The 15,797-nt window shown below is 40.5% G+C and overlaps 1 protein-coding gene across 1 annotated transcript; it reads right to left on the minus strand.

The window, feature by feature from the left end:
• Positions 1–6,054: 6,054 nt before the first annotated feature.
• On the minus strand, positions 6,055–8,587 carry Rad51c (RAD51 paralog C). The gene is made up of 3 exons (XM_004643044.2): positions 8,461–8,587; positions 7,045–7,333; positions 6,055–6,133 (listed from the first exon to the last, which is right to left on the minus strand). Exons 1-2 carry the CDS (start codon positions 8,576–8,578, stop codon positions 7,068–7,070), a joined length of 384 nt encoding a protein of 127 aa, XP_004643101.1. The 5' UTR covers positions 8,579–8,587; the 3' UTR covers positions 6,055–6,133; positions 7,045–7,067.
• Positions 8,588–15,797: the final 7,210 nt, after the last annotated feature.

The following is a 15,797-nucleotide window of genomic DNA, read 5'->3' on the forward strand; positions in this document are numbered from 1 at the left end:
GATTCATCCACATGGCTAGACACTGAAGAGGATCTGCAAACTGCGGTACAGTGTTACAGGATAAATCCTGAGGGGACCTGACTGGCCTTAACAGATACAAAAGTTACAATTCTTGTTATATAGGTTTTGCTTTATCTTGGTCTTAACAATGCAGCAGAACAGTATAAAAACGAGGTATAAAAAGTAAAGCCATATTAATATGCTGAGCTGTGAAAGGCTCAAGCCAACAACTTCTGACATTGCCAGTCCTATGGATAACCCACTACTATTATGGACTATTGGACTATATTGGATTATTTTACTGAATTCACGCACCTACAATATTTAAATAGCAATGGAATACCCATCTCTTAACAAAACTTAACAAAAAAAGGGGATACAAAAGAAGGACCATTTTGTATCTGTATATACAAAATAGGATAGATATACAGCAACTTTCTCTTAATTCAATGAGAAGAAAGGTTTCTAATAGTAGTATTTGGACAGGATATCATGTCTGTATCTTGTACTATGAGTAACCACTAAGAAGATAACAATATGCAATGTATTAATTATTGAAACTGTCCTATTAATCGGTTTTGAAACTGTCTCATTGCTGTTTCTCAATTAAAAAAAAAAAGCTGGGTGTGGTAGCACATACCTGTAATCCCAGCACTCAGGAGGCTGAAGCAGGATGACTTCAAGGCCAAGCTGAACTATCTTAGCAAGACTCAGTCTCAACACAAAACAAAAATGTTTAAAAAGACATATAGATCTAAAGACAAGAATTCAGAAATAAGTTCACACATTTATAGTCAACTAATTTTAATTTCTTTCGCCTTTTTCAGGCAAGGTTACACTATGGAGTTCAGGCTGGCCTTGAACTCACTTTAGAGCCCAGACTGGCCTCCAGCTTAAGAAACCCCCAACCACCACACTAGGATTACAGGCCACCATGGTGGCTACCATGCCCAGCCTTCAATTTTTATTTTATTTTTGTGTGGTACCGGGGATTGAACTCAGGACCCTGAGCTTGCCAGGCAAGCACTTATTCTACTGAGCTATCTCCCCAGTCCCTCAATTTTTAAATTAAGAGTAAAACCTTCACTGCTAAAAAAAAAAAAAAAATTTGTGTGAATAACTTGTTCTGTGAGTGTTCTGCACAAAGAGCAAATATTTCTAACACATTTTGATTGTTATCTTACAATGACACTAATGCCATATGATTATAAACCAATGTCTTCTCTCTCAGTTGTGAATGATCATCTCCCAACAGCAAGTGGTTATGAATGTCTTATCTATAGAGTAGGAGAAGAAAAAGACAGAGAAGTCCCTCATTTCAAGTGAGATGCGGGAGATGGCTAAATGTGAAGAGCAGCGCAAAATTTTGTAGAAGAGCACCACATTCCAAAAAAGGCTGTACCGGTGTGAGTAATGAATGATTACTAGTGATGCAATGTCACATTTCCACAAAATCCTCAAAAGGAGGCAAAAGCAAACCCTCTGGATGAGTTCCTTGTTAAAACTGCATGAATGGGGCTGGAGAGATGGCTCAGTGGTCTAAAGCACCTACTTGGAACAAGCTTGGCAAAGCACAGGGACCGCGGTTCAATCCTCCAGCACCACATGCCAGCCAGCCGCGCCCCCTGGTGGGCTGAGCTGGCCACACACATACACACACACACACACACACAATAAATGTTAAAATAAAAAAAAATTTAAAAAAAAACTGCATGAAAAGAAAAAGACTCCACTGAGCCAATCGGTACCAGTGATTCCACTAGTAATAGTGAAAGTTGTCCTATATAATAACCCTCCTCTCTTCTCTCTGACACCAGCTACAGAAGTGTTGAAAGGTTGGGTCAGGTTAATTTGCTTTTTCTTACATTTTGTATTTTCTTTATTGGTTTGTAATATATAATAGTACTGTGTAATCATTTGGGTTGTGGAATGACGCATCTCAGTTTCCATTATTTTAGTTTTTTTGGAGGGTTTTGGAGACAGGATCTCTCTGTGTAGTTTAGGCTGGCCTTGAGTTCACTATGTAGCCCAGGCTGGCCTCAAACTCATGGCAATGCTCCTACCTCAGCCTCCTGAGTAACAGGATTACAGGAATGTGTCACTATATCTGGTTCCATCATTTCTTAGAGGGGCCCTGCCCCTTAGCTCAGTTCTTTAAGTGGATGCTTCAACAAAGCAGTCAGGCACAGGTTGCTGTGGTTCGATCCCCACAACTCAAGCCAGCCAAAACTGCCCTGAAGCATTCAGAGAAAACAAAAAACAAAAAACAAAACAACAACAAAAAAATCATTTCTTAGAGATATCTGGTTTGACATATGAGTGTTTTGGATTACAAGCATATTGCCCCAATAAATTATGCTCACAAACCAAAATTCATGTGCATTATTTAAATTTTAAAACTCCACACACCTGCATATATACACATACATGGACAATGTATAAATACCTTTGAAACTAAAGTTTGAATAATGTGCAAACATATGTAAAATAAACATGAACTGTAGGGCAGCAAAGGAGACTGATTTTGATTTCATGCTATGTATTTCCTTTTTATGCTTATCAAATAACTCCAAAAATACTTGCTTAGTTATATCAGTAGTTTGGCCCATACCTTTGAGTGATCTGAAAGGAAATCAGCAAGGAGATAAACTTGTGCCAGTAGCTCTGTGTAATCATGACAACGAAAATAATAAATATGGGCAAGAATATTTTCAAGAGTGAAATCTTCCAAAGCTTTTTGGTGTTCTGAAACAAACAAGAAAGCAATCTTAATAATTTTACTTGTTTTTTAATTTGTTTGATTTGGTTAAGATAGGGTTTAGCTATGTGGTTAAGACTGGCCTCAAAACTCATGGCAAGTGCTGGAATTACAGGCATGTGTCATTAAACCCAGCTACTTTTATTTATTTTGACAGGCTGAAAACTGTAGAAAAACAACTCTTTCTAACAAAAGGCTGTTTTTGGTATAACAAACTTTATTTGAAAGATAAAATTATAACATCATTACTATAAGCCATCATTTCATAATTCCTGACCTCTTTTGCACTTTTTCTACCATTTCCTTACATTATAAGTTATCTAGATGTTGTTCATTCACATACAAAACTAGTTTTCTCTTCATTTTGCTTTTTTGTTTTCAGACATGGTCTTGCTAAACTGTCCAGTTCCTAACAGCTTAGATTACAGGCATGTACTACCATATCTAACCTAAGCAGTGCTTTAATGACTGAATTTTCACATCTCTAGGCATAGATTTCTGTTGCTCAGAAGAAACATAAAGAGGTTTCTCTTATATTTTTCATAACACTAGAAATGAAGAATTAAAAGGAAAGACATCTAAATGAGTATTTTTTCCCTTGAATAGTATATAAGGAGAAAGAATATAAAATGCTTAGATTAGGTCAAGAAATAAGTTTAGGGGGCCTGTGGTTTAGCTCAGTTGTTTAAGCATCCACTCAGGCAAACCCAGTCAGGCGCAGGGAATTGTGGTTCAATCCCCAGCTCCACATGCCTTACCAGACCTGCCCTTAAGGTGGTGTGCACCAGCAAAAAAAGAAAAAGAAATAGTAAGTTTGGTTTTGTACATATTTCAGAGAGAAACCAATTAATTATTACAATTTAAAATGTATAGGTGTCAGGAGCAGTGGTGCATACCAGTTGAATAAGTTTAAACCTAGCCCAGAAAACTTAGGAAGACTTAAATAAGTAGGGTGAGGGATGTAGCTCAGCACCAACACCCTGAATTTGCTCCCAGTAGCACAAAAAATAAAATAAAACAAAACAAATACTCAAAATAGAGGTCATTTACTTCTTTTTTGTTGTTGTTGTTCATTTGGGGTTTTTTGGTACCAGGAATTGAACTTAGAACCTCATGCTTGCCAGGCAGGCACTGTGCCATTGAGCTATATTGCTGGCCCAACTCTGATAAATAATGAAAAGGACAAGAATTTGCATATAGTCTTTTTATGTATTTGGTTCAGGATCTCATCATGCAGCTTGGACTCCTAATGATTCTGTGTTCAGCCTCCCCAGCACTGGCATTACAGGCATAGTTTCAGTGGTCAGCTCAGCATGTCTGGGGGCGGGGCTGGCATGTTATGTAGTGCCAGGGATTAAACCAATGTCGTCACACTTACCTGAGCAGGCGCTTAGTCCACTGAGCTATCTTGCCAGCCCTAAACAGTTTTTTAAAAGTATGTTTCAAGGGGCCGGGGAGATGGCTCAGTAGGATAAGCGCTTGACTGGCAAACGCAAGGATCTGAGTTCAATCCCCGGTTCCGCAAAAAAAAAAAAAAAAAAGTATGTTTCAGGACAAAAAGAGTCCTAAAACAGCAGTACAAGCACCTGCCTGGCAAGCGCTAGGTCCTGTGTTCGATTCCAAGTACCACACACACACAAAAGATAAATAAAAGTACGTTTTAGCCAGGCCACCTCTAACCCTAGCACTCTGAGAGGCTGAGGCAGAAGGCACTAAGTTTCATTCAGCCTGTGCAACTTAACAATTTTATAAGATCCAGTATCAAAATTAAAAAAAAAAAATGAAAATACGGCTTATACAGCTCAATAGTAAAACTCAATCCTCAATATGAAGAAAAACAACCTTTCTAATGTTTTATAAGATTATATATTTAATGGTCTTCTAAACATATACCATTTCTAATGTCTTATCAATTATTGTAGTCTCTTTAAAATAAGTAAGAAAAAGACGAAGAAAAAAATTAATTTTTTTTCTTTTTTTAAAGATGTCAGAGAGGGGCTGGTGAGATGGCTCAGTGGTCTAAAGCACCTACTTAGAACAAGTTTAGCAAAGCACAGGGACCGGGGTTCAATCCCCAGCACCACATGCCAGCCAGCCCCGCCCCCTGGTGGGCTGAACTGGCCACACACACATATACACACACACACACAAATAAATAAATTAAAAAAAAAAAAGACGTCAAAGAATCTTTTTTTAGGTTTTTCATGTGTATAATTGTGTGTGTGTGTGTGTGTGTGTGTGTGTGCAGGATCTCACTCCACAGCTCAAATTCAAAGTGATCCTCCTGATTTCTGCCTCCCTAGTGCTGGGATTACAGGTGTGCACCACCACACCCAGACTCAGTCGCCAGCTCAGTGTGCTCAGGGGCAGGGCCAGCACACATGCAGTACCAGAGATTGGAACCCTGGCCCCTGCACTTATCTAAGCAAGCGTTTAGTATGCTGAGCTATATCGCCAGCCCTTAAGACTTCTTGAAAGCAAGCATTAATATTCAATTATTTGTCCAATCTTGCATAACTACATCTGTTAATCTGAGCAACAGATTTGATGATAAAAATAGATAATATAACAACCACTGTTAATTAGCTATCCCTGTTTTGAAAATCTGTAACATATGTATTGTTATATATTACCCTTTACTGTCTTCTCTTTGTTTTACTTGTTTCTACTTTTCAAAATACAATAAAATTTAAAAAAGTTTTATAATCAATTTTTTAAGCACCAAACTTCCGAAACTCAAATCAACAAAAGTATTCAAAGTCTCAAAAGGTCAATGAGTTTAAAATTCTCAATACTTCTAGGTGTGGTTTTGAAAACCACCTTGCTTTTTTTTTTTTTTTGGAAAACACAGTATGGAAATCAATATACGCTCAATACATTTATCAACACTGTCTTATACTAAGTGTACACATTAGCAACTTTGAATATGACGATTTGAAGTCATGCACTGAAAAACAGACAAAGATTTTGTCCCCAAAGTACTGCACTAAGAAATGAAAACTATAAAAGAATAGCCCAATTCAGGGTGTGGCATTTATTTCTCATTTTAAAACAGAAGTATTAAAAAAAAACACAGAACTATGATAACTTAACACTAAGACACTGTTATGTAAGTTTCACGAATAGTCTCTTACTGAGATATAAAATGGGCACAAATACAAATTCTTTTTTATATGCAAAAAAAAAAGAGAAAACAATGTTAACTTACCCTCGTCCATGTGTGTTCCCGCTACAAGGTGAAGGTGCTGAACACAGGCAGTAGCAAGATCTACCACTCTCTCAACCATAAAACTTCCCTCTGTATCAATGAAAATGGCTTCACCTGCCACTCCTCCAAAACATTCTGGTATCTGCACATCAACCGCCAATTGCATACTATCAAGAAATAAGTTAAATGACAAAATGATTATCATCATCACCAAAGCAGTGCTTTTTTGTGTGTGTGTGTGTGTGTGTGTGTGTGTGTGTGTGTGTAGTACCAGAAATTGAGCATGGGCCTTGCGCATACTAAACAAACACTCTACCACTGAGCTACACCCTCAGCCACCTAAGGCAATGTTTTCAAACTCCAGATAATGGCCAGTGAGACACCTCTAAAAGTGCTTATAAATGCAAACATGCTACCCAAGGCAATAGAGACGGATGACTCTCCATGCCTCCAGATGTCTGTGTATCAACTAATGCTGAGATTAGAAGGTTGTATCCTGAAATCAAGATTAAGGACTTTCTGTATTTTTTAGGCTTCTAGAAATGAACTCCTTCTTATCATGCATAAGTCTTTCAAATGTTTAATAAAGTATAAAACTGCCTGTAATCCCAGAATTCAGTAGGCTGAGGCAGGAGGATGGTTGCAAGATCAGCCTGGGCTACAAAATGAACTTAAGGCAAGTCTGAACAGCATAGGGAGTCTGTGTCTCAAAAAGACAACAAACAAACAAACAAGTAAATTTTTAAAAGTGTAAGACTGCCTGTTTACCCTAGTGACTAGAGTAGAACACTGCCAAAAAACCCATTTTTGTTAAGAAACTGGGTTTTGTCAGATGCACATACACATACAAGTAAAAGTCACATACACCTTTCTTGCTCTGACTATAAACCTAAAGCACAGGCCGGGGAGATGGCTCAATGGAATAAGCGCTTCCCTGGCAAGCGCAGGGCCTGAGTTCAATCCCCGGTTCTGCCAAATAATAATAATAATAATAATAATAATAATAATAATAATAATATAAAAATAAACAATAAACCTAAAGCACAATATTACTTACATAAAATGCTACTAAGCTCACCCTCAAGACAGGAATATCGTATTTTACCATAATTGTGTTTTTCCAACACCTGGTGCACCACAAATTTCTGTTGTTTTCATTAAGGGTATGCCACCCCCAAGAATATTATCTAGTGCTGAACAGAAGGTAACTATGAAGCCTTGGGTATGCTCTTGCTCAAGGAGGTCCAGGGCTGTATACTTCTTGCATGAAGTATCAGGTGTACTATCACTTCTTGGTTTATTTGTGAGATATTCTCTTCTTATAATTTGCAGAGTTTCTAAGGCTTCCTCTTTAGATATCCCAACTTCTGTAAGGAAAAGAAGACAATAACAACATTGATTTTAAAGATATAGATCTAGCACAATAATGATTTGTCTTCATTAATTTTAATTTTTAGATAACCAAGTGATGCTAAGAATGTAGCTCAGTGGTAGCTCTCTAACCTAGCATATATGAATGAGGCCTAGATTCCACCCCAGTACCACAAAAGAAAAAAATTCCCAAAACACCTATCTTCTTTAGTAAATAGCACTGGCCTGGCCATATCATAGTGTTATGAGAGTAATCACAGCTAACATCATTTTTGTTATATACCTCAGGATGTAAGGCTCTACCAACAAACGATCTTCAGTGGTCTAGAAAACGAAGTTTGGGGCTTTTCAGTGAATTAGGTAAGAAAAATGGAATGCAACTACTCTGGGAGCTAAGGCAGAAGCATCCCAAGATCAAGGCCAGCCGGAATAACTTACAGAGCTCCTGTCTCAAAATTAATAAAGTGTGCCTGTGGATGTGCTCAGTGGTGAAGTGCCCTTAGCTTTAACCCCAGCTACCTGTGAAGGGGGCGGAGTCTCGCTGTTTTATTTAGATCTGAGGTAATAAATATTCTCCGATTTTTTTAATTTTTATTTTATTTATTTTTGAGTTCCACACGAATCATTCCTTTTTGGAATTTAATCCCCACTCTTTAGGTCTTGGAACCACCGAAAAATACACAATCTCCTTTCCAATTCTAGCACCACTAGATCCTAACCACTTGCATGAAATTGCATAACCTCCTCAAGCAGATCGGTTCTCTCACCTATATATTGGACGTATTAACCCAAGAAAAGGGTTCTTTTGAGCGTAAACCCGATGATCCTGAAAACATTCAGCAGGCACTGGGGCTAAGAAAGCAATTTGTAAATGTTTTACAATTTTTTTTCTCTTTTTCTGGAGACTGGGTCCCGCTAAATTGCCCAGTGCTCACCATCGTCCTGCTTCAGCTTTGTAATTATCTGGGATTACAGGCGTGCACACTACACGACCGTATAATTTTTAAGTGGAACTAAAACCTATCTGCCGCGGTTAACTCGACTGCCGTCGGCGGCAGCCTGCTGGAGACTGAAGCCTTGAAGGCAGGAAAACGTGCCTCAGCTTGCCGTCGGGAGTCCTTACCTTTGCTGAGTTCGGAGGGCTTTGCCTCCAGGAGTTCCTCAGCAGTCTGGAAACCCGCAGATACCAGCTTCACCCGCACCGCTGGAGACAGCGGGAAACTCACTAATTCCCGCTGCATTTCAAATGCCGCGCCTACTTAAACAGCTGCGCAGACCCAAAGGCCCGCAAACCCGGAGGATTAAACCCTTCAGGCCCGCGCGTTGTGACGTCAGACGTAAGGCGGAAATGGCAGGGCGGGGCCCCAGCCCGCTTTAGTACTGTGGAAGCCAGCAAGTTATCCTGCTTTGGCGCTGACTCCTTAGCGATTCTTTCAGATCCCATCTGGGATTTATCCATCAAGTGTCCTGTGTGGAGTTGGTAGTGCAAGCCTGTAATCCCACCTATTACGGAGACTAAGACAGGATCCAAAGTTATAAAAAGGACTGGGGATGTAGCTAGGTGCAAAACCCTGGGTTTTCATAAAAGTAAAAATGTACCTCCAGAAAATATCCTATGTTCTCCTAAGGGTTGGAGGAAAAAAGTAGATCTGGAGAGTAAAAAGGTAGATGGAGAACACAAAATAGTGCCAGACCCACATGCCTTACATATTTCCTTGTTTCTGCATTGGCCCGTTGGGTGGGATCCTGAGTCATTGTTAGATATGCTTTCCCAGAGTGAGCATAGACCCAAAAGAGACACTACTAGTTAACTGTGTGTGTGCACAATCCAGAAGACCATCATGTAAGGATTAAATTGCATCTTTCTCACTTTTTTTTTTTTTTTTTGAGACAGTAGCTCAAGGCTGTTCTTAAATTCACTATCACACGCTGGCCTGCAACTCGCGGCAATTTTCCTGCCTCAACCTCCCGAATGCTCAGATTACAGGTGGTGTACACCACCACATCCCAGTATCCTTTCTCTTTTTTTGTGACAAGCTCTCACTAAATTTGCCAGGTTGATCTCTAATTCACTATGTAACCCAGGCTGACCTCAAACTCTCTTCTCAGCCCAGGCTGACCTCAAATTTTCCACCCTGCTTCACTCCCTTCACCTAGCACTGCGAGGATTACAGACATGTGCCATGATACCTACTTGAGTTCCACACTCTTGACTCTTCTCGCCAGCCGTCCCCCTTGCCAGCCCCCCCTTCCCACTCTCGCAAGGAATTGTGGGCCATCCTTCCACTCCACCTCCAGGCCACGAGGGCCGTTAACGTCCGGCCGCCCCACACCACCCACGCCTTCCTCGTGGAGGCTGCTGAGGCCCTCAGCGCCTCATAGCAGGCCTCGCTAGAGAAGCAGCTGGGAAGGTAAGCGAGGGACCACCAGGGTCCTGAGAGACAAGGGTTGGACGCCTTCCTTCCCGTTGGGGGGGGGGGCAAAGAGGAGAAGGGGCCTTGGAGCACAGCGAGGGCCTGCTTCGCACTCGCGCCATTGTGGGGTGAGCACCGTGGGGGTTGGGAGGCGGCCTGCAAGGTGTCGAGGAGTTGCTCCCTAGGCAGCTTGTTGGCTTTGGGGGGGGCTCCTTCCCTGCCCGCCCTCTGCTGAATGTACTTAGCGTCGAGCTTTAAAGTAGCGAAGCATCGTAAATCAGAGCCCATGAGTACCAAGGCCCACACCGACGGGCGTTAGGTGCTGTAGGAGGGCGGCTCCTTTCAGATGCTCCTCGCCCCACTGTCTGAGCTCTGACCATCATTGCCTTGAAGCCAGAATTTAGTACTAGACTTAGTAAAGACAGGGCCTGACTAATTTGCCCAGGCTGGCCTGGAACTTGAAATTCTCTTCTTTCAGCCTTGGTGACTGTGATTATAGTAGGCACTGTGCCAGGCCCTTCAGCATCATCCCTCGTTACTACCTCGAGCTGTCTCCACATTGTGTGGCCATCCTTTAAGGAGTACAATGCCAGAATGTCTTTTCTTGATTTTATTTTTGTTTTTGTTTTTGAGGCAGGGCCAGAAATGTTTCTCCCTCATTTAGTAGGTCAGGAAAAACATGATAGGACTAATGGAAATGTGGTTTCTATATGGACATTGCTTTAACTTAGCATTTATACCTGGGTTTTTTTGGTGAGAATCACCACAGAGAGCAACTAGGTTCTTGAATAAAAGGGAGGTGGTGTTACCACAGTACTTAGTTCTTTATTTTAGTCAGACCCAATAGAAATGGTTCATGATTTGAATTTTGTCATCAGCAGTGTATTGTTAAGAACCTAGAGGACTCTGTGTAGCTGTATAATTAAATGCTGTTAATGACCTCTCACCTTTGACATGCTTTAATAATAATTGTAATTTTTATCATCATTCTGTATTGAGACTTTCGGTGTAACTCCTACATCAGTCCTTGGCAACAACCATTCCATTTTATATTTTTATGAGTTTGATTCTAGGTATCCCATGTTAGAGAAAGGTGTTTGTTCTTCCTTGACTGCTTATTTCACTGATTATAACTTCCTCAAGATTAATGCATGTTGTTGCAGATGTCAGCATTTCTTTTCTTTTTAAGGCAGAATAGCGTTGTACACGTTTCCACATTTTTTCACTTGTGCTGTGTGGATAAACCTGCAGTGTGACCCACACTAGGGGAAGTATTTTCTACCAGTAGGCTGTACCATAATCAGTTTCCACATTTTATTTATCCATTAATCTATGGATGGACCTTTGGGTTGTTTCCTTTTCTTGCCTCTTGTGAACAGTGTTTCTATTAATACAGATGTGTATATTTGCCTACTTTCTTTTCCTGTGTGTGGAATGGGATATTGAACCCAGAGCCTCACATAAGCTACATAAGCTTTCCACTACTGAGCAAGGATACATCCTCAAGTCTTTCCTTGATTTTTTTGTTTCTGTTTTTGTTTTTGATGCAAGGTCTCACTATTTTACATTGTTCTGGCTGGCCTCACATTTGTGGAAATCTTCCAGCCTCAGCCTCCCAAGTGCTGGGATTACAGATGTGTGTTCTTATGGCAAGTCCTTGTCTCCTCCTTCTCTTCTACTCGTCCTTTCTCTTCTACTCTTCCTCTTTTTCTCTTTCTCTTTTTTTCCTTCCTCTTCTCTTCCTTTTCTCTTCTTTTTTTCTTTTTATTTTCTACCAGCATGGTGCATTGAGTTTAAGGCTTTACACTGAGGTATATCTCCAGCCCTTTTTTATTGTTTATCTGAGACATAGCCTTACTCAGTTGCTTGGTTGCCCAGCCTAGGCTCAAACTTCTGAGCCTCCCAGCCTGCTGGGATTACAGGTATGTACTACTGTATGTGACCTTTTTTTTGTTATTTATTATATTTTATATGTATTTGATATAGGTGTTATACCCTGTCAAAATTGACTCCATTTTGTTGCCCTTCTAACCTCGCCGTGTTCCTGTTCTGTATGCGCCTACCCCTCCCAACTCCTCACCCCTGTGACCCAAGTCTTATGACATCTGTACCCCAAACTTTCTTATTTTAATGAACTCTGTGACTGCCAACTCAGTACCCCCACCCAGCAGGACCACCCAATGAACTAATGACCCGCTGTACCCCATGATTGCCAACTCAGCACCCCACCCAATAGATCCACCCAATGAACTAATGACCCTGCCACTCCTTCCTCTCCACCCTTTCCCTATTTTTGCGGTTTTCAAGCTTAAATACTGACGCTTGTCAATGCTCTGTGCGCCTCTTTGCATCTCTTCATAGAGACCGCCGCAGGGTACCTGCTAAAATAAAGTGCTTCTTTTAATTTTTGGACTTGCCTCGTTGTCATTCGATTTTTGAGTTACAACAATAGGGTCTCACTATATAGCTCGGACTTACAGTGATATTCCTGTTCTCACCCTTCCCAGTGCTGGGATTACAGGTGTGTGCCACCACACCCGGTCTTGGTGGCCAGCTTGGTGTGCTTGGGGTAGGGCCCCCATGGCATGTGGTACCATTGATCAAATCTGGGTCCCTAAACTTGCCAAGCAGGTGCTTAGACTGCTGAGCTATCTTGCCAGCCTTGGTTATTATTTTTGAAGCAACATCTTGCTATATAGTTCAGACTGGCCTTGAACTCACTATGTACCCTAGGTTAGCCTCAAACTAAAAGGAATCCTCCTGCCTCAACCTCCCTAATGTTAGGATTACAGGCATTCTCCACCATGCCCAGCCTGGCCATTTATTTTTTACTGTGATACAGTCTTATGTTAAATTACCCAGGGTAGTGTTAAACTTTTGATCCTCCTGCCTTGACCTCCTGAGTAGCTGGGAGTACAGGTGTGCAGCATCTCACATGGCTTTTGCTTATTAGTTTGGCTTCATTTATTTAAATATTTGTTACAGTTCTGTGCTTTTAAAAAAAAAATCTAAGATTTTATGTTTTAAAAAAAATTATATGAGGAGCAATAGTTGACATTTATTGCAGGTGTGGTAGCACGTGTCTGTAATCCCAGCACTCAGGAAGCTGAGGCCAGCCTGAGCTAGTTAGTTCAAGGCCAGTTTGAACTGCATGGTGAGATTATGTCTCAAAAAAAAAAAATTTGTGTGTACTGCTCTACTTAGACTAATACCAGAATCTGTATTTTTAAGCTAAATGTTGTGGTGAGCCTGTGGACCCAGCTTTTTCATATTCTGTTATGCAGGCTATTTTCTCAATGTGTGTATTGTGAATACCTTCCCACTTTCTCATATATATTTAAATTTTGTTATGAGGTTTTCTAATTTGTACAGATTTTGTACATATAAGATAGTTGGATTTTTAATTAATTTTAATAGAAAGTTATTTTATAGAGAAGCTATAAAAAATGAAAGAAACAAATATTAACTGATAGCAAAATGACTGGCTTCTAACTCAGAAATTAACTATGGACTTATAATGTATACCAGAGTATCTGAGTTAACCCAAGGAGGAAAGTCAGTTTGAAACACCATCCCATCACCATCATATTTAATTTCTGAAACATCAAAACTTATTTCACATATGGCCAGTTTACACAGGTGAAAATAGAACCAGAGCAACCAATAAAATGCATATACAGCTGAGGGTGTGGCACAAGCCTGTAATCCCAGCACTTGGGAGGTGATGCAAGAAGATTGCCGTGAGTTCAAGACTATCCTAGGCTACACAAGTGAGTTCAAGGCCAACCTGCACTACACATTGAGACCCTGTGTCAAAACAAAATGAAAAAGCATGTGCAGTGCATGTGAAGTAAAAAAAGGTGTTTGTTCCATATATAATTACTGAGAGAGAAATCCCAGTTTCAATATTATAGACGAAAAAAATTTTTTTAAATCCAAGCTGGTTGTGGTGGTACACACCTGTGATCCTAGTACTCTGGGGCTAAGGCCTGAGGATCATAAATGTAAATCCAGCTAGGCAATTAGCAAGATTCAGTCTCAAAAAACAAAAAGAGCTAAGGATGCACTTTAGCCTGAAGGCCTCAAGTTACATTCCCATTAGCTGACCTCCCCATAAAGCTGGGCATGGTGACACATGACAGTAATCCCAACACTTGGCAAGCTGAGACAGGAAGGTCTGAGGCCAGGCTAGCCTACACAGTCAGTTTTTATATATGTATATATTTTTTAGGGAAGGGTCTACAGGGTGTTCAGGGTCTCACTACTAGATTGAACTTGTCCACGTAGTTACAGCCTCTCAAGAGCTGGGATTACAGGTATGCACCACCATGCCCAGTCTCAATTGCCATCCCAATGTTCCCTGGGGGTGGGCTGGGTGTGGCAGGCCTGGACATAGAAGCCCTGGCTCCTGCAGCTGCTTGCAGGTGCTTTAATCCACTGAGCTATTTGGCCAGCCGCTACACAGTTAGTTTGAGGCCAGCCTGCACTGAGAATATGAACCCCCCCCAAAAAAAAGGAACTGATTTGCTGGCACTGTGTTAATTTCACAAATACACTGCTAAAACTTAAACTTGATGAGTCAATAAACAACTCTGTCCCACAATTATGTTTATTAAAAACTGACAAAACTTTACAAAAAATATCCCCAGTCACTTCTGCAGCAGTCATCTTTGCCTGGGACCCCCTCATTCTCTGCCATGACCATGTCCTCTTCCTAAGCCTCGGCCTTGACCTCTTCTTGCTACAGCTTTCTTCCTGTTAGATTTCACCTTAAGTTCAACATCAATAAGTAGCCTGTGCAGAGGCAGGATGTCTGACAGAATGAAGTAGCAAATGTGATTTCCTCAAATGTTCAACATTTCCAGCTGCGCTGGCTCTCTGTTCTTCAGGGTAATCTTCACAGTTTTAAGATGTTTGTTCATGCTGATATCTACACCTGTGATTGTTCCATGGACCTGTGTTCCATTCTTCAATTCAGTGGTGATGGTTTCGTAACTCAAGTTGCATAAAAAATTCTCATGAGCTTCATCCTAGTGTCACTGGCACCCTTTTGAGCTGGTTTTGCATAAAATACAAGAAGCAGGACCCAGTGACTGGGTTGTATGAATCTGGATTTTGTACTAATTCTGACTTCAGTAACATGCTTAGAAAGTCTTCAAAATTATAAACATAATTTTTTCATTGTCATCTTTTTCTGCCCATGGTTTAGGTTTACATTTACATATATTACCTGATTTTTGTTTAAATATATAAAGACAGCATGTGCAAGGTCCTGGGTTTAATTGCTAGCACCAAAAAGGAAAAAAAAAAGATTAGAAGTGTTTTTTGTTTTTCTCTCAGTGATGAGCTGATTTAACAGTCCTCATAATTATTCTTTTTCCTCATCTATACGAAATGCCGATTTTATCATAAGTTTATGTACTTTTGCCTCACACTGTTAAATAAAACTTCACAGCCAGGTATGATGGCCCATGCTTCAATCCATGGACTCTGGTAGGCTCAGGCAGGAGGATCACAAGTTCAAGCTCAATGTGGGCAATTTTTAATGTTTTGGTTTTTGGTGCTACAAAATGAACCTAGGGCTTTTTGCATAGTAGGCAAGTGATCTATCACTGAGCTGTATCTCCACCCCAACCTGGACAGTTTAGTGGCTTAGTAAGACCTTGTCTCAAAAAAACAAGAAAAAAGAAAAAAAGGAGGGGGTATGTAGCTTAGTTAGAAAGTCCTAGGTTCAGTCCTTAGTAATGCAAAAAAAAAAAACACAGAACAGAAAAGCTTCATGGGTCATTGTGCTTTAAAAAAAATCCTAATATAGTCAGTTTTCAAAGATTGTAGACACTTAGAAAGTTCTCTGTGTGTGTTCATAAATAATTATCAGGGGCTGGTGAGATGGCTCAGTGGTCTAAAGCACCTACTTAGAACAAACTAAGCTAAGCAAAGCACAGGGACCGTGGTTCAATCCCCCAGCACCACATGCCAGCCAGCCCTGCCCCCTGGTGGGCTGAGCTGGCCACACACACAAAATAAATGAATAAATTTTTAAAAA

The sequence above is a fragment of the Octodon degus genome, unplaced genomic scaffold, assembly GCF_000260255.1.
Source record: "Octodon degus isolate 3935 unplaced genomic scaffold, OctDeg1.0 scaffold00164, whole genome shotgun sequence".
NCBI lineage: Eukaryota > Metazoa > Chordata > Mammalia > Rodentia > Octodontidae > Octodon > Octodon degus.

What these genes read in the sequence shown, in the direction of transcription:
- Rad51c (XM_004643044.2), bottom strand. Translation starts at nt 8,578, where the DNA reads ATGCAGCGGGAATTAGTGAGTTTCCCGCTGTCTCCAGCGGTGCGGGTG. An exon ending in GCCCTCCGAACTCAGCAAAG is followed by an intron (nt 7,334 to 8,460) that starts GTAAGGACTCCC and finishes TTTTCCTTACAG; the next exon opens with AAGTTGGGATATCTAAAGAG.